This window comes from Notolepis coatsorum (assembly GCF_963971535.1).
Source record: "Notolepis coatsorum genome assembly, chromosome: 3".
Taxonomy (NCBI): domain Eukaryota; kingdom Metazoa; phylum Chordata; class Actinopteri; order Aulopiformes; family Paralepididae; genus Notolepis; species Notolepis coatsorum.
Window position 1 is genome coordinate 65,943,923 of NC_140167.1, and position 26,486 is coordinate 65,970,408.

Below are 26,486 nucleotides of genomic sequence, written 5' to 3' on the forward strand. Positions count from 1 at the left end.
TAGGGGCTAAGTGTCTTGCTCTGCCGGGAGGAGCTGGAATTGAACCGGGAACCTTCTGATTACCGGACAACCGCTTTACCTCCTGAGCCACATGTTGCCCCTAGTGGCTCATATTTCCTGAACAAAAGGTGAATTGAAGTCAACCATATGTCTAATAAATACCAGGATCACATTAACCCATACACACAAAGTGTCACTGTTCCGTTCACAATTGTAATTGTATTCAGTCCACAAGAGGCCCTACAGCTGGAGCACACCATGAGATAGGTGCACAAGAGGCCCTACAGATGAAGCACACCATGAGATAGGTGCACAAGAGGCCCTACAGCTGGAGCACACCATGAGATAGGTGCACAAGAGGCCCTACAGCTGGAGCACACCATGAGATAGGTGCACAAGAGGCCCTACAGCTGGAGCACACCATGAGATAGGTGCACAAGAGGCCCTACAGCTGGAGCACACCATGAGATAGGTGCACAAGAGGCCCTACAGCTGGAGCACACCATGAGATAGGTGCACAAGAGGCCCTACAGCTGGAGCACACCATGAGATAGGTGCACAAGAGGCCCTACAGCTGGAGCACACCATGAGATAGGTGCACAAGAGGCCCTACAGCTGGAGCACACCATGAGATAGGTGCACAAGAGGCCCTACAGCTGGAGCACACCATGAGATAGGTGCACAAGAGGCCCTACAGATGGAGCACACCATGAGATAGGTGCACAAGAGGCCCTACAGATGGAGCACACCATGAGATAGGTGCACAAGAGGCCCTACAGCTGGAGCACACCATGAGATAGGTGCACAAGAGGCCCTACAGCTGGAGCACACCATGAGATAGGTGCACAAGAGGCCCTACAGCTGGAGCACACCATGAGATAGGTGCACAAGAGGCCCTACAGCTGGAGCACACCATGAGATAGGTGCACAAGAGGCCCTACAGCTGGAGCACACCATGAGATAGGTGCACAAGAGGCCCTACAGATGGAGCACACCATGAGATAGGTGCACAAGAGGCCCTACAGCTGGAGCACACCATGAGATAGGTGCACAAGAGGCCCTACAGATGGAGCACACCATGAGATAGGTGCACAAGAGGCCCTACAGATGGAGCACACCATGAGATAGGTGCACAAGAGGCCCTACAGATGGAGCACACCATGAGATAGGTGCACAAGAGGCCCTACAGCTGGAGCACACCATGAGATAGGTGCACAAGAGGCCCTACAGATGGAGCACACCATGAGATAGGTGCACAAGAGGCCCTACAGCTGGAGCACACCATGAGATAGGTGGCACACCTTGTACACATCGCTGCTCTGCCACACAAGACAAATGCTGCAGTATAGGCCTATAATGCAGGATCCATGCAGCGTGTGTGGGGGACTGCTTCAGTGGCTTCCAATGTATTCAAGAAATTAGTATACTACTGTACAATTTCATTTAATAAATTAATACACACAACAAAGCAACATTATTTTCTTTCATCATTAAAAAGAAAAAAGGCATTAGATGGCAAAAAAACACATTAGATGGCATCCTTTTTTTGTTCACAATCAAATTATACATTCATGAAGATTAAATATTATATTTTGATTAGAAATCACTAAAGTGAAATGTTATTATTGTGAATAGTCTGTTTTCACTTGGCACAATGGAGATTGTTGACCTCCTCCCTCCTAAACGTTTTTCTGCAGTTTAAATAAATATAGATTATTGTTGCCGCTTTACCGTTTACAACAGTTTATAATGTGTACTTCCCTTTCCCACATACTGTAACAAACTGCTCCCCCAGGTCATTGCTGTAAGAACGTGCCATACATTCAGTCATCTTGCCTGATTAAATAAAGGTTTATAAATAAAAGAAATCTAGACATGTTTACACCTGACCCAGTTTTGATTTTGCATCGTAGTTTTTAAGCTTATCTCAGAATGTAGATATTTCTTAGGCTTTAAATGTACACTATACTAGTCTACAGGACATGCGTAGGTCTGTCAACAGACTAGTCAAAAACCCTCCGCTCTCGAAGACCCCAAGTTTCTAATTGTGGCAGTCTTTAACACAAAATTGAGTCCTGAAAAAGTACAGTAGAGGGAAATTAAATGTTATCCCTCGACTATTGTTCACATTTACAGTTTCATCTGTCTCTCCTCTGTCTTTTCAGATGGTTAGCTTGACGCTGGGTTGCTTTATTTGACTAAGCTGCTTGGTATTGCTGTTTTTTTAATAAATTATTTTACAAGGGCGGATCAATTGCCTACTGTTCAGTTATGATAAAAGTCAAGGGAGCTATAATCCAGACTGTGGATATCCCCCCTTTCTACTGTAATACAACGCATGTTACCACCACTGAAATTATATTATTGTAAGCAATGTACCTGTTGCATTGCATCACAGTATTTAGCCAATGTAAGATAGTTTTCGATCCTTGGAGCAGGTTTGGTACACAAAAAGGTTATTGTGTGCCTTTGCATGTGGATACTTTGACAGGTATTTGGCATTGTCTGTATCAGGACTCAAACTAACAAATGACTTTGAATATAGACCACCTCCCTATTTAACCAACCTGCTTGATGCCTGCGATATCTTTTTTACGTGTAGCAATTCATTAAAGTTGCAGGCATGAAAGATACAACAGGGGAGTTTGCCGGCTAGCCAATGGTGAACTGAATATCGTCCATCTCCTCTTCCTCTTCCTCCTCCTCCGTGTCCCTCACTTCCTCCGCTGCCCTCTCAGCCCTCTCCCTCTCGCTGGCCTGGATGTAGTTGTCCTCAATGAAGCCGTCGTCATCGTCCTCATCTTCCTCGCTCAGCTGATGGACAGGGTGTGGTCTCCTCCCAGCTCCCCCCTCCATTGAGAAGCCCACCTCTAGACCTAGTGAGAGCAGTAATGGGAAGTGTAAGTGTGTGATATTTCCATAGTATTCACAGCATATTCATATTATCCACCAAAACAACATGATCTGATGTCATATCATATCAATACTATATCATATATCAATCATACCATATCATATAATAAGATATGATAATACCACAGTTCTATACTGTGATTATAGGAATAATAGTCATGTTGCTACCATGGCATACAGTAGGTACATATACAGTATTTGATATCAGATTGCTTGGCTGGAGTTATCCATTGTAAACAATATGAGATGTCATGTGATACACAGCATGCTTTCCACATATTCAATTAAATTAAAATCAATGCATATTAATATGGACTCCCACTCTGAAACAGAATTCCCATGCTACCAAATGATCTCGGAAGGCTCAGCCTTGACTTGTGAACATGACCCCTTTACTACTGTAAATAACAAGAACATCCCAGGTAAGAGCCTTGATTCTTTGGCTTCTTTCTGAGAGGGTTGTTCATATTCACAAATATTAACTAAGCAGTCTTAAGATATGGTGTGTAATAATAAAAAAAATATATAATAATAAACCTTATTTGTATTGCGCTAAGAATAAGAATTCACCACTTCACAGCAGTAATGTAGACATAAATAGACATAGGCATACAATGAGCAGATAATTGACTAAATAAAAGCAATGCATAAAGTGCAGACATAAAATGAGTATAAAATAGAGAGAATAAAAGCAGTGCAATACAATTGCTCTAATTTACAGTACAATAATCACAGTGTGGATATAATGAGTCAGAGTGTATTAAAAGGCTAAGGTGAAGAGGTTTTTATCTTACATTTGAAAAATGTGTGATCTAGCCTCCCTGTGGTGCATAATTAGCAATGGCTGCATCTGCGATTTTCTTTTGGCTATGGTTGGGAACCTTCAATAAACCAATTGTAGATGATCGTAATGTTATTATGCAATGCCATGTTAATTGTGTTTCTCACAGCAGAAATGCTCATTACATACTCGAGGGGTCACATTGGCTAATGGAGTCCACTTCCCTCAGGCGCGTGTGTCTGTAGCTGGCCAGGTAGCGCCGAACCACCTGGCATTTAGCCAGCAAGGCGATGAGGATGGAGGCAGAGATGGCGGTGGCCAGGACAGCCACCAGGAACTCCCACTTGTGGGAGGGTGCCTTGTCTGACAGGCCTATCGCTGTACCTGTGTGAGAAAGTGTTGAGGTTAGGTCCGTTTAGTAACCTAACTAACTATAGTCTAGAAATAGGGGTCCACGTGCACCCCCCGGAACTTTTTATGCCACCTGATTTTTCTTAATCCTTAAAGTGTCTACTTTCAGAATCTGCCAGGTGCCAAGCTGAAATAATGTCCGAAAGGCTCCATTTTTAACCCTTTATTGCACCTAACCCAAAACCGAAACATTAAAATTTGATGTAGCAAGAGGCATAACCTTTGAAGTAAACAACATACAGAGACAAATTAATAAATTTTTTCATACAAGTCTGACCCTAGGAATTCAATGGGATGGTTATTTTTGACATTTGACAACATTTTGACTATTTCTGGACAAAAACTGCAAAAAAAATGCAAAAAATTTGTGTCTGACCAATTACTTTTTTATTTTTTCAAACGCATAGAGTGAATATTTGTTGACAAATGATGAAGTATATAATGTTTCCTTTTTCCTATGGTTAGTATGAGTAATCAAACTGAAACATAAAGACAAACATTATCTAGCTACTAACTTAGCTAGCTACCAACACTATAGTCAAGAATACAATGTTTTTTCATTTTCCCTATTGTTAGTAGTGAGTAATCAGCCTGAAAATGCTGAAAAACATTATCTAGCTATCAACTCAGTAGCTACCAACTTAGCTATCTACCAATTTTGCTAGCTACCAACACTACTTAGTCAAGATTACAGATGCGATTTCTGTAGACCATTTGTTGAAGAATTACTTGTATATGACTATTAGGTATATCTTAATAATAGTTAATAATAATTATTAATAATACTTACTAAGAAAATCCTTGAGATTGTTCCCAAAGAAAGCAGTGGGAGACTGCCATCTGCAGGTAGCCAGGTACCAGGTAACCAACTGTCAACCAACTGCCGAGCCCCGGTCACCAACATCATCAGCTTGGTACCCAATATTATCCAAAAATAAACACTTAAAGTAAAAAACTGATTGTGAACGAATATTCACTATGCGCTTTAAAAAATGAAAAGGTAGTTGGTCATACACACATTTTTGGCCATTTCTTGCTGTTTTTGTCCAGAAATACAGTCAAACTGTTGTCAAATGTCAACAATAACCATCCCATTGAATTCCTAGGATCAAAATTGTGTGGGAAAATGTATGAATTTTGCTCTGTAAGTTTGTCTACTTCAAAAGTTATGCCTCTTCTACATTATATTTCCATTTTTACCTTTTTGGGTTAGGTGCTATAAAGGGTTAAAACTAGCCTTTGGGACATTATTTCAGCTTGGTACCCAATATAATCTCAAAATAAACACTTGGAGGATTGAAAAAAAACTGATTGTCAACAAATATTCACTCTATGCGTTTGAAAAATTAAAAGGTAGTTGGTCAGACACACATTTATTGCATTGTTTTGCGTTTTTTGTCCAGAAATACAGTCAAAATGTTGTCAAATGTCAAAAATAACCATTCCATTGAATTCCTAGGGTCAGAATTGTATGAATTTCTTTTATTAATTTGTCTCTGTATGTTGTTTACTTCAAAGGTTATGCCTCTTGCTACATCAAATTTTAATGTTTCGGTTTTGGGTTAGGTGTTAAAGGATTAAAAATGGAGCCTTTCAGACATTATTTCAGCTTGGCACCTGGCAGATTCTGAAAGTAGACACTTTAAGGATTAAGAAAAATCAGGTGGCATAAAAAGTTCCAGGGGGTGCGCGTGGACCCCTATTTCCATCTAGACTACTAACCCCGTCTTCTATTACAGTGGTTCCCAAAGTCGGGGTCGCGACCCAAAGGTGGGCCGCGAGCAGCCACGGATGGGCCGCGAGATGATTTAAAAAAATAAATAAAAATTATTTAAATTTTTTTTGTCAGGCCACTGAACTTAGAAGCAGGCCAGGACAGTGTTTCTAGTTGTATTCTAAAATTCTATTCTATAGTATTCTAAAATGTGACTATATGGTTTTATATTAACTTAATAAATAAACAAAAACGAAAAATCTACTTATTTCAACGAACATTTCAAACTAAATAACAGATTATGCACATAAAACGCTGAAAACAACCGAAGCAACAATAGTATTTTAATGAGGCTATTATTATTATCATTATTATTTTGCAACAAGTTAGCCCTCTCATAAATAGCACATATAAATGAATAACTAACTTGAACTAACTTAATAGGATTGAAGTGATATTTGGCTTAAAAAATCGGTCGCATGACAAAAAAAAGAAGAAAAAAAAGCATGACGATGTGCATTGGGCCGCGGCTCTCTGACGCCTTATTTTCTGGGCCCCGGCCTGAAAAGTTTGGGAACCCCTGTTCTATTACATAAGGACACAACGGAGAGTGACTGGAACAGTGGAAGAGAAAGGCGTTGATGTGCAACAAAGGTTCAAACCCATGACATCACAAGAACATGGTTTGCTAGGTAGGGCTGCACAGGTGAGTACCTCAGACGAAGAACCCGATAAGTCTGTTTGATGTTTTCAGAGCAACAATGTTTCCATACTTTATTATCTAAAGATGGTCAGTTAGAGTGTTGTGTTCATTCATAGTTCAAGATGGTAGAGGCCGAGTACTTTCTGGTGATCACACTCTGTCCAAAACCCTTCAGTGCAAGGGTTCAAGATCGTAATATGGTGACATTTCTAAATTGCAGGAGGCTGCAGTATTTGATAAAGGCAAAATGTGTGTCAGAATACCATTCTAAATGAAGTATTGTGGTGCTGCAAATAAGCCCTGATCCACAGACTTTTAAGGAAACATGTTTTTGTCACAGACTCATGTAAAGATCACATCATGATTATATTAACGAAAGAAAAGGGAAAACGATGACTCAAGGATTTTCACAATTGACATATCTGAAACTCTGCCCTCTTTTCTTGATCCTCCGATCACAACGGTTTGCTTTCCTCTGACAGACAGTAGGTAAATTGCAATATCTGTCGAATATCTGTTTTTCCCCCCTTCGTATACAAAGCTCAATGGTCTCGTTCCAGCCTACATTGAGGAACTCTTGGTCCAACCCGTCAGCTCCAGGTCCCTCAGATCGAATGACCAACTGTGTCTGAGGGTCCCGCGGGCCAAACTGGTGAGAAAGGGTATCCGGGCATTTGCAGTGATGGTGCAGACACTGCACTTTCAACATTAAGTCTGCCAACACCGTACAGACCTTCAAGGCCCTGCTTAAAACCCACCTTTTCGCTCTAGAGGATCACTGAGTTACTTTGCTGTTGTGTGTCTGAGGTGTACTTATGTTCTCTGTCTGTCCGTCTGCCTGGTTCCCTGTCTCCATTGTCCTGTCTATTTCTTCTTCTTTTTTTTCCGATCTGCCCCGGACTGATGTAGAGATTGGCTGGGGGGCGCAATATAAATGAAAATATCATATCGTATCATCAAATGGTGGAGTCCTCATGCTCAGCTATGCTATGCTGCCTGGCAACCAGGATGTCCTAGTTTGTTTAGACACATCATGAAATGCACCTGTCTTATAAGTTATAGGTTTTGAGAAATGTCAATTAACCTCCCTTGTTAAAGGTGCTATAGATAACATCTTTATATAGAGTACTCATTCAAAATAAATAAATACATCCACAAAGCTTTTATAAAGGTGCAGAATAAAAGTATTGCGTTTCCCCCAAAGAAATTATTGACATATTTTAATTAGATCTTATAATTAATACATTTTAAAGATTTTGGCGGGTCCAAAATTAATGTTGTTGTTTACAAGTCCATGTGGAATGCACCTGATTGGTTTAAATGACATGCTGGTGCTCTAGTGCGACATCCAGTGGACGAATGTTATTTATAGCATCTTAAATCAGAACAAATGTGGTATTGTGATATTACATTAGATATTGTTGATTTCAACAACACCTAGTATCTTTGTCAAGAATTCTATGCAGGGCCGGACCTAGCACATTTGGTGCCCTAGGCAATATCACCCCTGGCACGCCCCACCCTAAACAAAAATAAATCTACAGTAAAGTACTGCACATTATTATTATTATTATTATTATTATTATTATTATTATTATTATTATTATTATTATTATTATTATTATTATTATTATTATTATTATTATTATTATTATTATTATTATTATTATTATTATTATTATTATTATTATTATTATTATTATTATTATTATTATTTTCTTTTTATTAATTTATTTTAGCTGGGCACAGTTTTTGGCGCCCCCTCTGGGTGGCGCTATAGGCAACCGCCTATGTTGCCTATATAGGAAGCTCCACTGCTGATTCTATGACCTAATTTATTACTGTTATGGTTCATGGATGTTTTTTGCTTTGTGTGTTTTTGTGTGTGCCATACCCTTACCATTCTGTGTGGTTGCTGGGATACTTGTAGGAAATGAGCCATTTGATAACAGGTCCATCTGGATTTGTTCTTGTCTTTTGAGGACTTGTCCTCTGCTTGTGGTGGAGTCGTGGCTTTATGAGATGAACTGGCTTCTTGTTTGGAGGTACTATGAACTCATACCAGTCAGTCAAAGGGGTGGCGTTTATTACAGCTTGTCTCAGTCCAGTTAGCCTGATAATTGACTGGTTCCGAGTTTCTCTCTGCACCGGTTCAGCTGAGATGAGTCCTGAGTCACCAGGGCTTTGATGAACTCAACGGCAAAAGTATTTCTAGGTAGATGGACTTTTACTGTATAGTCAAGGTGAAAGGGCTAGTACCAAATTGTCCTCATTAGCCCAAGAAACGTTTTAATTGGGGCTCATGGAAAGAGTTTAGAAATTGTAGTAATCCTTGGGTTCCATGAAGTGCCAGGCCAGCAGCCTGCAGAGCAGTCCTCTCCCCAGCTGAGGGAGGCACTTGCCTGGGAGACTGAGGGCAACCCGAGGGGTAAAACCTCCAGTGCTCCTCCAGGGGGCGACGTTGGGGTATGCTCTTCAGTTCAGTAGCAAGGCTAGGCTTGTTGGATTATTGTCCCCTATTCAGCTTGAGATATGAACAAGACACCCCCTGGTGAAGAAGAAAGGGAGAGAGACATATAGCAACAGAGAGATTGACAAATTTAGATCAAACCATCACATTTCCATATGTTTATCTGCTAGTCAAGCCATTCTACAAAGCCATGTCACAAGAATCCAATCCACTTTTTGGGTTATGCATAATAACCAGAATTCCACCGCCTTGGTATTGTCGTGTTTAATCCTCTCTGGGGTTCTTTCAACCATTATATGCATATTTCATAACAGAACCACACACAAGAGAGAACAGGAATTATCTAATGAGGTGAATCATTTATCAGTCTGAGGAAATTATGCATTATTAGGAACCACTGTCATGACATACAGTAATTCCCCCCAAAATGTATAGTTAGGAAGGCAGAGTTAAACCCTATCTTCCATGGTGCAATGAGAACCCACGTCCTGAGGCCAAACCCCACTCCCACACCACCCCCTCCTACTCTTACTCATAGTATATTTCAGATACAAATTCTTTATTGCCTATATTTATTGTAACGTATAATATAACTGATAGGGCATACAGACCCCCATCTGCACCTTTGTTTACACTGTTTATTTTTTCTCATATTTTTTTATCTAATTCTATTTCCTACTTTCTATTATTACCCGCCCATACCTGTACCTCCCCTCCCCCCTCCCCCATGCTGCTATGATGCCCGAATTTCCCCCAAGGGAATCAATAAAGGAATATGTTATTAATATCTTATCTTATCTTATCTTATCTTATCTTATCTTATTTTAAACCCACATCTTGAGGCCAAACCTCACTCCTACAACCCACGCCACCCCCTCCTAATTACACTAGATCCTGGTCTTGTGTTTCTTAAAGGCCCGATCAGTGATCCGAACACAGATCGGTTTGATTGATTGATTGAACATTTTATTAACAGATTGCAGAATGGGTACAGATCGACTCGACAAAAGCAGCTTTGTTCACAATCAAATTATATCGTTTGTTCAGTTTGTTGTTGCTTGTCAGAACGGTTTATTCACATTTGCTTAGCATATACTGCACAGTATTCGGTCGAGTCGATCGAAGGCGGATCAAACGGGTAGCCCCCCACCACCAAGAATAAGAAACAGGAATGGAGACGTGTTTTCAGTCTAGTTGATTGACTGAGCTCTTCATACAAGGATTACAGTAACACTAGATGACAGGTGAACAGGTTTTTAAATCGTATTCGCAGGTTTTTTTTGGCTATAAAGGCTTGTTTACATTAGTAATGTTTGACTGGAGCAAAATAGACTTAATTCTGATTTATGGCAGGTTAAGAAAGTTCCAGAAAAGCACATTTACTATCTACAGATTAAACTCTTCAATAATGTACAGTATGTGAAAATACCCCACATTTACATGGTAAAAAAAACACACACACACACACACACAAACACACACACACACACATTGGGGCTTTAAATGAAAACAAACGTATACAGCAGTTGATTCTCATAAAGCAATCCGACTGGCCGAGAGGCGTACCAGCCATGAGATTATTTGTAATAACATCACAGGGCGCCTCAGCTTTGTTCACAATCAAATTATATCATTTGTTCAGTTTGTTGTTTCTTGTCAGAACGGTTTATTCACATTTGCTTAGCATATACTGCACAGTATTCCTGCTTTTGTTGAACTATACTGAGCAGAATTAACTCAGATCTAACTTAATCATGACTAGATATCTCAGTGTTTTATAAAAAATTACAATGACATCTGATACTATATGAAAACTGTTGTATAAAAGTAATAGAGCACTTTTTATTTACTACGTATGTTATAGTCAATAATAACAATATACTTGTATTCTATTATAATCGCTTGACTACTTTTCTTGTTCTCAGTGTTTTGTCATTTGCCCCTTGCACCTCCTTGGTACTAGACTACAGTCATGCTGGTCAATGAATGTTGACTTGTTCTATTGTTTGCACTTATTGTAAATCACTCTGGAGTGGACTGAAGTGGCAGATACAGTAGGAGTGGATTGGAGTGGATTGAAGTGGATTGAAGTGATAGACTGACTGACTGACTGACTGACTGACTGACTGACTGACTGACTGACTGACTGACTGACTGACTGACTGACTGACTGACTGACTGACTGACTGACTGACTGACTGACTGACTGACTGACTGCCTGACTGACTGACTGACTGACTGACTGACTGACTGACTGACTGACTGACTGACTGACTGACTGACTGACTGACTGACTAGTTGGTTGATTGGTTGGTTGATTGATGTCCTCCATGAGGAAAATATTTTGGATCATTCAAAACATCAGACAACATACATGACCAATAAATGAACAACTCACTCAGGGCACAAACTGAAGAACAGCAACAAGAGGATTATACCAAGCAACGACCCGGACATAGCAGGCATACAGATTAATATCAACCACCTGACATTCAGGAGAAGCTTATCATCAACAACAGGATACGTGTGCCACAAACAGGAAGGGCCAGATAGAACCTTCCTCTGTGGGCTCTGCTGACTCTCAACAATGGTAAAGTGGATGACCTAAGGATCCATGTGTGTGTGTGCTTGTCCTGAACGTGTCCTTGTCCTTGCCCTTTTTAAAAACAGACGTTAGCGCATCCAAAGAGTTTAGCAATTACTGTGGTTAGGATTAAATGGAATGTGCTCACCGGTATAATAATACAAACAGCATTGTCCCCTTCACTCTACTTCATATAGTCCCAGATCCAGGACCTCCAAACTCCCCACCTTCCTGTAGGAATCTACAGATGGTTGTAGAAAGACTGTAAATATCTACCAGTGTTTGTAATCATCAGTGCTGTATGAATTCCATTATTTGTGGGAAAGATTTGAGCCACTATAGATCGGTCAGTTCACAAACCAGCTTGACTGCCGGTATTTCTTCATGATGCATTTGTTCCGGATATCCACTATGTAATCCACTATGTAATCCATTATGTAATCCACTATGTAATCCACGATTTTGTCCCTGTTGTCAATGTCAATGCTGAACGTGATTGGTCATCTGCTTTGTATGTTGCATATGCATCATGGCTGTAAAGGGAGATGCCACCTACTTTAGCCCTTTCACTACCACACTACAGAAGGTTAACCCTTTCACTACCACTACAGAAGGTTAAACCTTTCACTACCACACTACAGAAGGTTAACCCTTTCACTACCACACTACAGAAGGTTAAACCTTTCACTACCACACTACAGAAGGTTAACCTTTCACTACCACATTACAGAAGGTTAACCATTTCACTACCACACTACAGACGGTTAACCCTTTCACTACCACATTACAGAATGTTAACCTCACTACCACACTACAGAAGGTTAACCCTTTTACTACCACACTACCTTTCACTACCACACTACAGAAGATTAACCTTTCACTACCACACTACAGACGGTTAACCCTTTCAGTACCACACTACAGAAGGTTAACCCTTTCACTACCATACTACAGACGGAACCTTTATGTAGTGTGGTAGTGAAAGGGTTAAAGGGGAACATCATTCAAATAGAACATTTGAATATATTATTTCCATGGCCTAAGACATTTCAACATTCATTTGTGGACATGAGCTACTCTCTCCCAAAGCTAGAAACCAGAGAAGTAAGAATAAAACCTGTGATGTCATCAAGTATAAAGTCTGGAGCTGCTCCATTGACAATGAATGAGATACTGATACAGTATGGCCCCACATAATATTTGTTTAGCTTTTTATATCCAAATGAGCTTTATTCTATAGTAGTGTTCAGTTCTGAAACATAAAAAGTACATATGAACTCAGAACATCCCCCTGGGTGCTCTCACTGTCATCGTGGGGCGGCTTTGGCTCAGGGGTAGAGCGGGTCGTCCAATGATCGAAGGGTTGGTGGTTCAAATCCCGCTCAAGCCCATGTCCATCCCATCGCCGTTGTGTCCTTGGGCAAGACACTTAACCTACTTGCCTCGTATGAATGTGTATGCATGCATGTGAATTAGGGATGCTCGATATTGGCTTTTTTACCGATACCGATATTCCGATATTGTCCAACTCTTAATTTCCGATACCGATATCAACCGATACCGATATATGCAGGGTTTCCCCCCCAAAAAAACGGAATAATTTCAGGTAACTAATAATTTCACTGTATGCAATATTGTTATTGTTTTAAAAAAAAATTAAACCGATACCGATATTTTCCGATATCACATTTTACTGCCGATATCGGCCGATAATATCGGTCGGCCGATAATATCGGACATCCCTAATGTGAATGCATGTTGGTGGTGGTCGGAGGGGCCGTAGGCGATGATTATTCGCCACGCTTCCGTGAGTCTGCCTCAGGGAAGCTCTGGCTGCAATTGTAGCTTACCACCACCGGTATGACTGTGTATGAACGAATAATGGACTCTGTGAAGCGCTCTGGGTGTCATGAAGAGCGCTATATAAATCCAAGCCATTATTATTATCTATACAATCTTTAATTCACTGTCTATAGAGCAGCTTCAGACTTTATACTTGATGACATCACACCTTTGAGTTGCTAATCTTCACTAATGTCTGTACTACTGCCTAGAGGAATAACATGTATGAAACTGTGGTTCCCATTTAAGAATGCACATGTTATCACAGTACTATCAAACCAATATTACTAATACTAATACTACTCTCATTTTATGTCTCCACAAAGTCCGTGCCACCCCAGGATCTACATCTCGGTGACATCACAAATGTGTGTTTACTCTCACATTTCTCACAACGATGTCTAGCTTCAGGAGAGAACGGTGCGCATTTACACAATATCAACCGGACCACCGTGCTGCACGGGAATAGCATAATGCACTAAAATAGGTGGAATTCCCCTTTTTAAGAGCTGATCTTGCACTTCCACTGACACCGGCCGGCAGGAGATGACACCACAGAACCTGAATGCAAATGTTTTGGAACTCGTCCATCATAACGTGTTGTTAGGGAGACTGTTGGGAGGACTGGGGACCTTTGTGCACAGCAGCTATTTGCAACCTGGCAAAAAAAAGGGCAGTTATTTGCATGCATACGTGCTTTCATGCAGGTCAAAAAGCTGACTCATTGCATTTTGCATAATGAACCTGAAAATTATGTTAAAACAGTTTCTCAGGTTTATGTGCAGCTGTTTATGCCCTAAATTTGACAGACGGCCACAGGCCACTGGCTGATAACCTGGGAGTGTAACCCTCTAATCACCAGCGCCACTCAACCATGAAAACCCAATTCCTAGTATTCTCATGATGTGTTTTGCCATACAAAATGGCACAATGCTGCTGCTCATTTGCCAAGGGGTTGTTGTTTGATGGTAATCACCTGCCATTCTATTACAATCACCCTGATGTATGCGATCAAATACTGTACTGTGAATAAGTATTGTATTGGGGTATTTCAATTTAGGAGGATTGTAGGGCCGACATAACGTGGTATCAACTACCTTGGCTCTTTGTTTCTCCACACCTGGGAGTGTTTAGTTTAATATAGCCAGCCATCACATCATATGTCTTGATAAGACCGCAAATTCATCTCTTGAGATCCAAGCAGTGTTGTTTGTAGTTTATATTAGGGACCTTACATTGCGTTTTTATTGGGATTTATTTTCCTGATGCTGTCACAGTATTTCACCACCATTGTACATAATAATGTAAATGTATAATGTACCATGTATGTCACAAATAAACTTTGATTTTGACTTTTTCTTTTGCACACGTGTTTGATACAAGTTATTGGTCTTGGTACACATTTGTATACGGTTCAAGACAACGCTGGATTCAATTAACTTTAAATCCAGTCAGGTCGGGGGGGGGGTTCTCTTTTGATGTACCAATAGCCGTTGCGACTCACAATGGGAATCGATCGAATTGAAAACAAATTGACCGTGACGTCACCTCGATTAAAAGACGTCGTTTCACGCCATAAGTAGACTTTTTTCTCAATGAATCGTCTTTTCCAGTCTCGGTTCACAGAAGGGCCTGCTTCGGGACGTGTTGCTTGCACAACAGTGGCTATCGCCTCACAGCGCGCCTCTCCCCTGCTTTTGTTTCGTGCAGATCTTTCTTTTCTTTCCCTTTTTCTGGATTCCAGAAAAAACAAGCCTTTTCAACCGAGGGCCTCTTTCTCTCATGGTTCCAAGGTGATTTCTCACAGAGAAGAGAGAGCGGGAGAGAGGGAGAGAGGGGGGATCGGGCCGGCGGACTGTGCTGGCCGACCATTAGGCCTCTTCCCCTCTGGGTTCTCCTTCTATTCAGCTCAGCAGTGTTGGCTGTAAACACGCTGTTAGAGCCGCCTTTATCTCTTCCTGTTCCCCGGGCCGCACGGCCAAGTCACCAGAACAACAACAACACACTGAGACACAGGACAGGCCTGGCAGGGAGGGGGAGCCTGGGAGAGAGGAAGGGAGGCAGTGTGGTGTGTGTGTGTGTGTGTGTGTGTGTGTGTGTGTGTGTGTGTGTGTGTGTGTGTGTGTGTGTGTGTGTGTGTGTGTGTGTGTGTGTGTGTGTGTGTGTGTGTGTGTGTGTGTGTGTGTGTGTGTGTGTGTGTGTGTGTGTGTGTGTGTGTGTGTGTGTGTGTGTGTGTGTGTGTGTGTGTGTGTGTGTGTGTGTGTGTGTGTGTGTGTGCGTGCGTGCGTGCGTGCGTGCGTGCGTGCGTGCGTGCGTGCGTGCGTGCGTGCGTGCGTGCGTGCGTGCGTGCGTGCGTGCGTGCGTGCGTGCATGCGTGCGTGTGTGTGTTGGCAATGTTATTGTGATCGAACACAGGCTGGTATAATGCCCCCACCATGCCACTAATAACTCATTCATAGTATTGAACAACCCACTGTGGGAATTTTGTGTGGATGGGAAGGGGGGGGGGGGGGGGGGGGGGGGGTTCTGTGTGGTGCGCTTGTGCGTGCGATGGGGGAATGTACTGGTTGTCTCAAGGAATATTGTATTGGAATATACAGATTGGCCCACACTTGGTAAATGGCTACATTTATATAGCGCTTTTATCCAAAGCGGTATACAATTTGTTCCTCACATTTTACCCATTCACACATTCACACACCGACGGCGGAGGCAACCATGCAAGGTGCCGACCTGCTCATCGGGAGCACTTAGGAGTTAGGTGTCTCGTGTCTTGCTCAAGGACACTTCGATACGCTGTCGGAATCGAACCGGGAACCTCCGGATTACCAGACGACTGCTCTAACTCCAGTCACTGTCGCCCTCACTTGGTGGTGCTGATAATAACTAATTCATAGTAATGAACAACCGAGGTGGCTGGGTGGCGCAGCGGACATTGCACTCATGGCCGTAGCCAGCTATGAGGTCACCGAGGTCCGGACCTCGGTAACTATTTGTAACTATTAAAAAAAAAAAAAAAATTATATAATTTTTTTTTTATAAAAAAAATTATATTTTTTTTTTTTATAAAAAAAATTATATTTTTTTTTTTTTTTTGTCAGCGACCGGCCCACTACTAGGCTGAGACATCGGCCCATTGGTACTGACTGACACTGGGCTGGCCCAATCACATCTCTTACTAAGCACCCCCCCGCCAGTCGTGCAGGTATATGACTGAGGGGGGCTGGTACATGACTGAGATGGGGCTGGTACATGACTGAGAGGGGGCTGTGGTACATGACTGAGAGGGGGCTGGTACATGACTGAGAGGGGCTGGTACATGACTGAGAGGGGCTGGTACATGACTGAGAGGGGGCTGTGGTACATGACTGAGAGGGGGCTGTGGTATATGACTGAGAGGGGGCTGTGGTACATGATTGAGAGGGGGCTGGCTGGTACATGACTGAGAGGGGGCTGGTACATGACTGAGAGAGGGCTGGTACATGACTGAGAGGGGGCTGGTATACATGACTGAGAGGGGGGCTGGTATACATGACTGAGAGGGGGCTGTGGTACATGACTGAGATGGGGCTATGGTACATGACTGAGATGGGGCTGTGGTACATGACTGAGAGGAGGCTGGTACATGACTGAGAGGGGTCTGGTACATGACTGAGAGGGGGCTGGTACATGACTGAGAGGGGGCTGGTACATGACTGAGAGGGGGCTGGTACATGACTGAGAGGGGGCTGGTACATGACTGAGAGGGGGCTGGTACATGACTCAGATGGGGCTGTGGTACATGACTGAGAGGGGGCTGGTAGATGACAGAGGGGGCTGGTATACATGACTGAGAGAGGGCTGGTACATGACTGAGAGGGGCTGGCTGGTACATGACTGAGAGGGGCTGGTACATGACTGAGAGGGGGCTGGTACCATGTATTGGGCATCATTGTAGGTCAAACCATTAAAAAGTTAATTTCCACGGCAGCCATTTTGGATTTTGGTCTCTCACAAATTTCCCCTGCCTTTTTAAAAAATCCATTGAGAAACGAAGTGCCACAGATGACCCAACTACTAGGTCCATATTGTATCATCATAATATTATTTTTTAAATCATTAGGATAAGGGTTCCCTTGATAAAGATGCATGAAAAGGCTGTATAATATACAACACCAGTAGCTCAACTGCAAAAACTGCTTTTTTATTTGATTAGATTTATTTGGAAATTAAAAACACATCATAAAAACAAATGATCTTGACCAATTTGTATTCCTGAGGATATCACCTAAAAGCATTCATTAACAAGCATTAACACTTATTTCCAAGGTGGTCCTCGATGGAAGACATAAAAACACAGCACATTATAGCCTACTCAACTGCAAATTTTTCCTCAACTGCAAAAATGTATGCCTACTTATGTATTAGCCTACAGGGAAAAACACATTCACAACAGGCAGCAAAGTTTGTTTTCAGCCAAGTATGGTAATAAGGTAACTATTAGGATATATATGGTATGGATTACTTACTCTTAATAACTTATTACTATCTGTGGTAGCTCTAGTCTCCATCTACACAAATTGTTTTTGTGCTGTCCATTGATCATGCACCTTCACGTGGTAGGCACATAGGTCAAACTCCCCAAACAAACACACCATTGATTTAATTGCCATATAAGATGAATATAAAACAAGAAGGTGATCTATTAACTGTGTAAATCTTATGCAATATTCATCATTGATATTTGAATACTTGAAATCTGTATGAACTGAGTAGTTAGTATCAAATGAAATAAGATGGAACTGCTCCATGCATTCATTGAATAAACAAAAAATTTCTCATTACCAGTATGGTATTGTTTAAATTGTACAGCTTTTTGCACATCTTTGTCAGGGGATTCCAACAATTCTGGACCTGAATGTACCAGTTAATTGTAATCATCTCTCTCCTTATGTCTAGTCAAGCCAGGTTGTGGAGGAGAGAGACAGGGATGAACAGGCTATAGACTACGTTGCCCATCCTGAGCCTGCTATGATGCAGGTGTTTTTACGTCACCACCCAAAACAAGATTCAGCCAAGAGCGAGTGAGTACACTGGTCCACTTGTCCATGGCACTTACTACCCAGCTTTGTAATGGGTTGGGGGGGGGGAATAGTACAGTAGGTACGCATATTTAAGGGGACCGTAAGGATGGTGTACTGGTGGGTGGTGTCCGACCGATTATAGTGGGCCGGTCTGGGCCAAAAAAATAAATGGACCTCCCTAATTTCTAAACCCTGGCTACGGCCCTGATTGCACTCATCACCAACGCAAGAGACACCGGGTTCGAATCCGGCTGTCGGTGTTGCCTCCGGCTTGGACCGGCCGTCATCGGCCGTCATACTAGCGGGTGGAAGTCGATGGGTGGTATTCTGGACGTTATGGACAGTGACCCCTACAGGTCGGTTGGGGACGCCTACACAGCAGAGACAGGAAATGGCGGGGGTAGTGTGAGCCTCCCACACGTTACACCTCGCCAATGAGAGTCCGCGCTGGCAGGTGAAAAGATGTGACAGGCTGCCTCCTCGTGTATCGGAGGGGACACGTGATGCAAGGCTTCTATCCTCCCTACAACCGGCCAGTGGGGGGCATATGCGAGCAACGTTCAAGACAGGGGAGGGGAGAATTGGCACAGCGAAATTGGGATGGGAGAAAAATAGAAAAAGAGGAGAAAAAGTGGATAAAAAAAAGAAGTTATGAACAACCGACGGTACCATGTGTACAGCGTGATATATATAAAGATCATAGATGACTCACACGCGCTGTGCAATGCTGGCTGAATCCTGCTAGGTGGCAGTGGCGCCTACTCTTTGAAACCTTATTTCACACTGTGTGTTACATTATATATGGTCCGGGCGGAGAATTTAGACCCAGCCAAGTGAAACGCTTCATCCGAGCGAGCAATTTGAAACTATACAATATTCACCACGGGATAACACGCGAATGTATACATGAAAAAATGTATTGTATGTATATGTATATTGTATACTCTTTTTTTACATGTTGGACGAGCTCTGCAAACATCGTGATGCACAGGGAAAATGCCTATCTTTTAGCGTGGCCCATTGACTACTGGATGAGGATAATAGCTGGCGCTGAATGAGTTAACTGTAGCAAGATGGCCGTCGGTGAACTACGCGGGAGACTCCGCCTTGCGCCATTTATATATATGTGTTAGGGGTGTAAAGGTACACGTATCCGTACGGAACCGTTTCAGTGTGTACTGTACCGAACCGAACCGCTGTGTCCCGAATGAATACAACGGTATGTTAACCACTAACCACCGGGGGCTGTTTTTTTCACAATCTATTTTTTTTTTATTTTTTTTTTATTATTATTTCAATATAGAATATTCGTTGACAGCCCTACAAGTACAATTTGTTACTGCACACTACATCTCCCCTGAGTGGAACATGGAAAGCCAAACTTTCCCCCACTGTACCGAAACCCCATACCGAACCGTGGTTTTTGTGTACCGTTACACCCCTAATATGTGTACATAATGTCAGTGCTGTGGTCTATTACAATACAACTGTGGCCTGCCTGTGTGAATATACACAAGTTGTTTACCTATAGTCATATATTCCTTAGTAGGTGTGTTCCAAGATCTGCTTTAAAGATAGGTGTTTGTTTGATGGTCCCTGTATCTCCCAAACATGTTTGTTTAATTAACTTAACACACACACACACACACACACACACACACACACACACACACACACACACACACACACACACACACACACACACACACACACACACACACACACACACACACACACACACACACACACACACACACACACACACACACACACACACACACACACACACACACACACACACACACACACACACACACACACACACACACACACACAGTCCAACCTAAAGCAGTCTTCTCTCTCTCTCTCTCTTTTAGACATGTAAGCTCAAAGTAAACATATTTTATGCAAAAACTATTTCAGTAAGACAGTAAGAGTGATTAAACCATGGCCTGGGTGAATACTCGATTCGATTGGTTGGTAGGTGTACACTACGTAATTCCTACCAAACTAAAATAGGGTAAAGTAAATGGCTGGATAGTTACCTAAGCTTTGTCTTAAACACACTGTTGTTAGAGTTAGATCATATTCACTGTTTTGCAAACCATATGCAATGCTAGTGACCATAATGCCTGCTAGCATAATATTTGCTTTCTGATGACAACAAACAACAACAAACTGGTTCCATTCTTCCAGTGTCACACCAACATGATTGGAAATGTGCTTACCGGCTTCTCCAGAGTCAGACAAGAAGATAGTTACCAATTTCCTCTCTGTGCGTTTTGTAGAAGGTTATACAACTGCAGTCTAGCCTAGCTTAGCACAAATTAATAGAAGGGAGTGTTGCATTTATTTATTTTACATTTATTTTGGATTTCATGGTGGGTTTTTGGTTCTTGATTTATTGTGATGTTTCTTCTTGGCTTGTTTAAAGAAGACGTGTCCGGCTCATGGGGACATTCACTTGTGATTTCGGGCTTTGCAAATACATTTGATTTGATTTGATTTGATTTGATTTGATTTGATTTGATTTGATTAAGCAGACGCAGACCACTACCCTAGCTTAAAACTCAGAGAGATGTTTTTAGCCAGCTGGTCCATATCCGCTTCTATTAATTTGTGCTATATTTGTGCTTCCATTCATTTGGATAGCTTTCTACTGAATGCACAGAGAGGAAATTGACAGTATCCATCTTCTTGTCTGACTCTGGAGAAGACAGTAAACACATTTCCTTTAATAATGACATGTTCCTTTAACTCAATCAGCACCAGAGGTCGCTGTGGGCCGTGTGGTAAGAAGGCCACCGCTTTAAAATAGGGATACATGGCGGTGTTTGCAGAGCTCAAACTATATTAAATATCATAGCTATGGATATAATAATATTGCCCATTTGACATCGAGTATCTATCGTTCAATTTGTGAAAAATAAACAATTTTTTCATCCATACATTCCCGTTTTATAGTATAGTTTTAGAGTAATCCTGTGTAATCCCAGAAAACGACGCTATGCAGCGTTTAGTGCATTTCACAAAAAAACTTGGCGTTTCTCGCCTGTATCAACAATCAATCTGAAATCAATGCTATATTATCGGTATTATGTTTCATCATGAATGCATGAAAGGGTGGGGGGGGGTCGTTTTTCTATGCTTCGATTGTCACCAACGGAATACGTTACACACACACATTACACACATACGTTCGGATCACGGGGAAGGGATTCTTGGATCAACGCAAGATTGATACCATATAGCCCTTACCTTGACTAGGATGAACTCCAAAAAGAATATTCCAATTATCTGATCGCCATTCCAAGTATTGATGTCGATCGTGTTGCCAACATAATCCACCAAAGAACATGAACCGGGAGTGCTTGATTCTCCTCAATCCATGTGTTATAAACGCTTGTCCTGCCCGACAAGGAAAACCCGGACCGGACTTTTTAGATCGACACACAGACCAAGCCAGAGAGTTTAAAAGGATGTGCAATACCGGCCGCAAGGCGGCAGGCAGCGGTATTGGACGTTTGCGATCTCAGACTCATTCCCAATGATAACACAGGCTCCCTCAATGGATTATGAATGGGAATATCGAATAAAAGAAATAACGATAGAAAACCCGACTTTTCTCGGGTTTGGCACTCAACCGTCGGCGAGTTAACCCGACTTTATTCGTGAGTGACGTCCAATGAGTTAATGTTGAATACAAAACGCATTGGAAACATGAATAAATGCTCCTCACTTTTATTGTATTTTCTATCTTTGGCCATCAGCCATGGTATAAGCGGGATAATGTCCTTCGAGTGGACATTAACATATTTTAATGAACACGGCCGAGGCAACCGCTCACGCCTCCACCTCGGCCATTAAAATATGTTAATGTAAGCTTGTCGGGCAATAGCCACTTAGTGCATGCATGGCTTGCTCACTTTTACAAAACCGCTGCTGATATTAGGGAAGATTTCACTCACTTTTCCCTTAAGGTCATATCAACTAAATGTTTGATTGTTTGGAATGAGAACAATGCTGACTCAAACCAAGTTCTATTTCATAGAATTTGACAATGGACCGCAATGGGACGATCATTTAGTCTCCGCCCTTAAAATGTGCTGGTATTCTAAAGTCAAAAAGTCAAATGCATTGCACCCCCTTTACACCCCCACCTCGAATTAACCGTGTACATACAAATGTCCTTTTACCTTTAAGCAATCTTTATCTAGAATAGAATTGGAAAGTGACCATAATGACATATCCTGCTCTTAGTTGTGTGAAGTGTCCGGTAGGAACAAATGCCATGTTTGCTTTTGCCTTTCGTCCCAGGAACAATGGCAGTGTCAACAGAGGAGACCAAAAACCAAAAAAACACAATGAACACAAAACAGTTAGTAAGAACTAAAAGCAAATTGCACAACCAGTACCATGACCCCACATGATGATATTTAATGCCTCGGGGCACTTCACCAAACATATTTATTTTGCACATAATCTCACACCTATCCCAAATCTCCAAAGAGTTTTATACCCATTCATTTGGTCTTGACAGTTATTGAGAGTTAATGAGTTTGGCTATGTCCTCCAGTGATGCCATTGGAAGACACAGAGTCCTTTTGTTGTGTTAATCACAGATACATGTAATAATATAGATGGAAAGAAATAGCAATAGCAGGGGAGGAAACTAACTTTTTGGCTTAGCAGCCAACTGGCGAGTATATGATTCTTTTTACCAGCCAAACAGATTTTTTACCAGCCATAAATAAATCGCTAATTGTGATAATTACTTCTTTGTATGTCTTCGTCTAAATTGATTTTCAATCATAGTAATAATCACACCGTGTCTCTACTCTTTAAAATATGTATTACCATAAAACATTAATAAGTGTCTCTACTCTTCACAATATTAGCATAAAACATATATTAATCACACCGTCTCTACTCTTCAAAATATTAGGATATCACATATTAACATGAAAGAGGGAACTATTCTGGACTGGGTTGGGCTGAACTGCGCAGTGAAAGATGCTGGGCTGGACTGGGTTGGGCAGGGAAAGTTGGGCTGGTCTAGGTTGGACTGGGTTGGGCTGGACTGGGCAGTGAAAGAACCAAGCATTTCACAGTAATGTAATAGCTAAATAAAACAACTTGAACTTGACTTGTTACATTTGCACTCTGGTTCGATGCCAAACGTATTCTGGTTGTACTGTACTTGTGCTGTATGATGACAATACATTGGAATCGAATCTCATGTCAACGCTAGGGGTTCAGCAGGTGTATTCTGAATGACATATATGACAACATCACCGTTGTGAAGGGCATATGGGGGAGTGGTGATATGGGGGGAACCAGGTGATAATTCGGTAATAATAAAATGTCACTCGGCTGCATTTAAGCAAAGCCGCTCAGTATAGTCGTCCACTATGTAGCCCCTTTCGTGACTGTGATGCAAGCCAGGGGCTTTAATACATCGCAGTCACGAAAGGGGCTATCCACTATGTTGAACGCGCGTTATGGTAGCTTGTTACATGCTAGGTAGCTAGCCGGCTAATGCTGGGTTAGCCTCACGCCCACTTGTCATTCTCATCCGACTCGAAGGAGACAAGTCACGTGTTGTTGTTCGCCCCCATGTCAGACCGCACTGATATCCGAAAGCGACGACTCTACATGCAATTATTTTCATCCACTGATGTGTTTTTGTCTACGTTGTCAAGCCGGTGACAGGAGTCTGTAGGGCCGCACGCAGTGGTGTGTCCACTTCCCCTAGATGGGTGGCATCTTCTAGAAAACGAGTGTTCATTGGAGGAGCTTAGAGCGCAACGATGATGTTCATTGGTTATGGATTATTATGAGGTGCAAATGGGAGGAATCATAAGGGGGGAGTCAGAGTTCGGCTTGTGCCAGTGAGCGAATCAGCAGATTGCAGAATGATTTTTTTTGTTTTGTTTACTACTCGCCAGTGTGGCGAGTGCTCTTCATGAATCACTCGCCAAACATAAAGAATACTCGCATTTGGCGAGTCAAATGGCCTAATTTCCTCCCCTGAGCAATAGACTGCAATAGGAATTGCTATATGTTACAAACACAATCACTGGAGGAAATATACAAAGTCATTTTTCGTTATGTACCCCTTTAAGTATCCTGCTCCTTTGAGGGGGAAAGGGGACTTGGTCCCACTGCATGCCCTCTAGTAGTGACTGAAACACTCATATTATTTACATCTACCGAAAGGGCTATTGAAAAGCCACACACACACACACACACACACACACACACACACACACACACACACACACACACACACACACACACACACACACACACACACACACACACACACACACACACACACACACACACACACACACACACACACACACACACACACACACACACACACACACACACACACACACACACACACACACACACACACACACACACACACAGTACACACGCACACACAACCACTATATTTTGGAAAACATCAAGCGATGGGCATCAACATGCGGGTCGGTGTTAATAGTGCGGGCAGGGTATTTGGTAGACTAGTATCTCACGCTGCTCAGACGTGCTCATCCTCCCTCAATTATACAGTACAGTATATCAAATGAGGTCTGAGTTTTAGCTCAACTCCCACCTTCATTCTTTTAACAAGTTATTCCTTTCATCTCCATTTCCTTAAGTCTTTCATCTTCACACACCTCTATGTGTGTAGCTGAGTTGGAAGAAGCCTGCAGTATTATGATGTTTACGTTAGGACATGGTTGAAGATGACATATCCCTATATATCTATGAGTGTAGTTTTAGACAACATACATCTTGTGTTATTGTTTTTCTTTTAACACTATGTATTAGTAATAACACATTTGCCACCATGCATTCATATTTACCCTTTTAGGTATGTATATATAAATATCTATATATGACCCCCCCCCTCTCTCTCTCTCTCTCTCTCTCTCTCTCTCTCTCTCTCTCTCTCTCTCTCTCTCTCTCTCTCTCTCTCTCTCTCTCTCTCTCTCTCTCTCTCTCTCTCTCTCTCTCACTGTATATACACACGTTTTCTTTGAATTATATCTGGAACTCTCAAACTCCATAGCTTTCCTTGAACAGAAGCCATTGGTTGCATCATCATTATGATTTTCAATTCTCAAAATGCTATCTCACATGTCAGATTGTACACATGAAAAGGTGTTAAGATATATTTAACATGTGAAATATAAACTAGAAAGTTATTGTTGATTGTTGTCCAAACTCACACTCACAGTTGTGTCACAGAAACAACAGCAGGCCTGCAAAGGAAGGACCTACTGTACAGTATAGGGCAAACACTGTTTGTTGAACATGGGATACACTGGTATGATAGACAGAGTCACATAATCTTATATACAGTAGGTCAATGTGAATGATATATTTAGCAGGTGTAATGTTCACTGTATGGAGCTTACCTGGTCACCTGTCTGTCTCTCTGTCTCTCTGTCTGTACAGTGTAGCCACTCGCCTCCACGTCTCGTGTTTCTCTCCTGTGTTCACTAGATTTGTTTTGTCTTTGCTTCATAAAATGGAGGCACATTATGCTCCAAAGGTTGATAGAGGTGTTCACTCTGCAGCTCACTTGCCAGAACAGGGCAAGTTAATGGGTAACTTTGTTGCTAAGGTGTGCTTTGCTCCCGCCTCCTATTCCTCCTCTCTGTCCAATAACGCGCCAGACCTGCTCAGACCACCAGGAACTAGAACACTCTCTAGACATTGAATTGATGGAATGGGAATTCCCAAATCAAAGAAACTTTCTTGGGAAGCAGTTTGGCAGATAGAGTTAACATGGCTGCTGCTACAGTAGGGAATGTTTGGAAATGCTGTTGGCTTTGGGGACATGAGACTTAGTTAGAATGCTTATTCGTGGTAAAGCTAAAGTATAAATTCACAAAATATTCCAAATGTTTTTTTTTTAACATTTCAACTGTACACACTGTCCATAAAACAATGGCCATCACAACATTATACAAATGTTATGATA

At 41.9% G+C, this 26,486-nt stretch overlaps 1 protein-coding gene across 1 annotated transcript; it reads right to left on the bottom strand.

The window, feature by feature from the left end:
* Positions 1 to 1,438: 1,438 nt before the first annotated feature.
* cUnh1orf210 (chromosome Un C1orf210 homolog) lies at positions 1,439 to 26,071 on the bottom strand. The gene is made up of 4 exons (XM_084310511.1): positions 25,918 to 26,071; positions 8,423 to 9,070; positions 3,884 to 4,078; positions 1,439 to 2,876 (listed from the first exon to the last, which is right to left on the bottom strand). Exons 2-4 carry the CDS (start codon positions 8,478 to 8,480, stop codon positions 2,653 to 2,655), a joined length of 477 nt encoding a protein of 158 aa, XP_084166637.1. The 5' UTR covers positions 8,481 to 9,070; positions 25,918 to 26,071; the 3' UTR covers positions 1,439 to 2,652.
* Between the last annotated feature and the right edge of the window lie 415 nt (positions 26,072 to 26,486).

Bases quoted from the DNA above. Each gene is read 5' to 3' on its own strand.
- cUnh1orf210 (XM_084310511.1), bottom strand. From the start codon at position 8,480: ATGGACCTGTTATCAAATGGCTCATTTCCTACAAGTATCCCAGCAACC. The intron at 4,079-8,422 runs GTAAGGGTATGG...TTTCTCACACAG, and splicing joins CCCAGCAACCACACAGAATG to GTACAGCGATAGGCCTGTCA. The intron at 2,877-3,883 runs GTATGTAATGAG...TGCTCTCACTAG, and splicing joins TAGCCAATGTGACCCCTCGA to GTCTAGAGGTGGGCTTCTCA.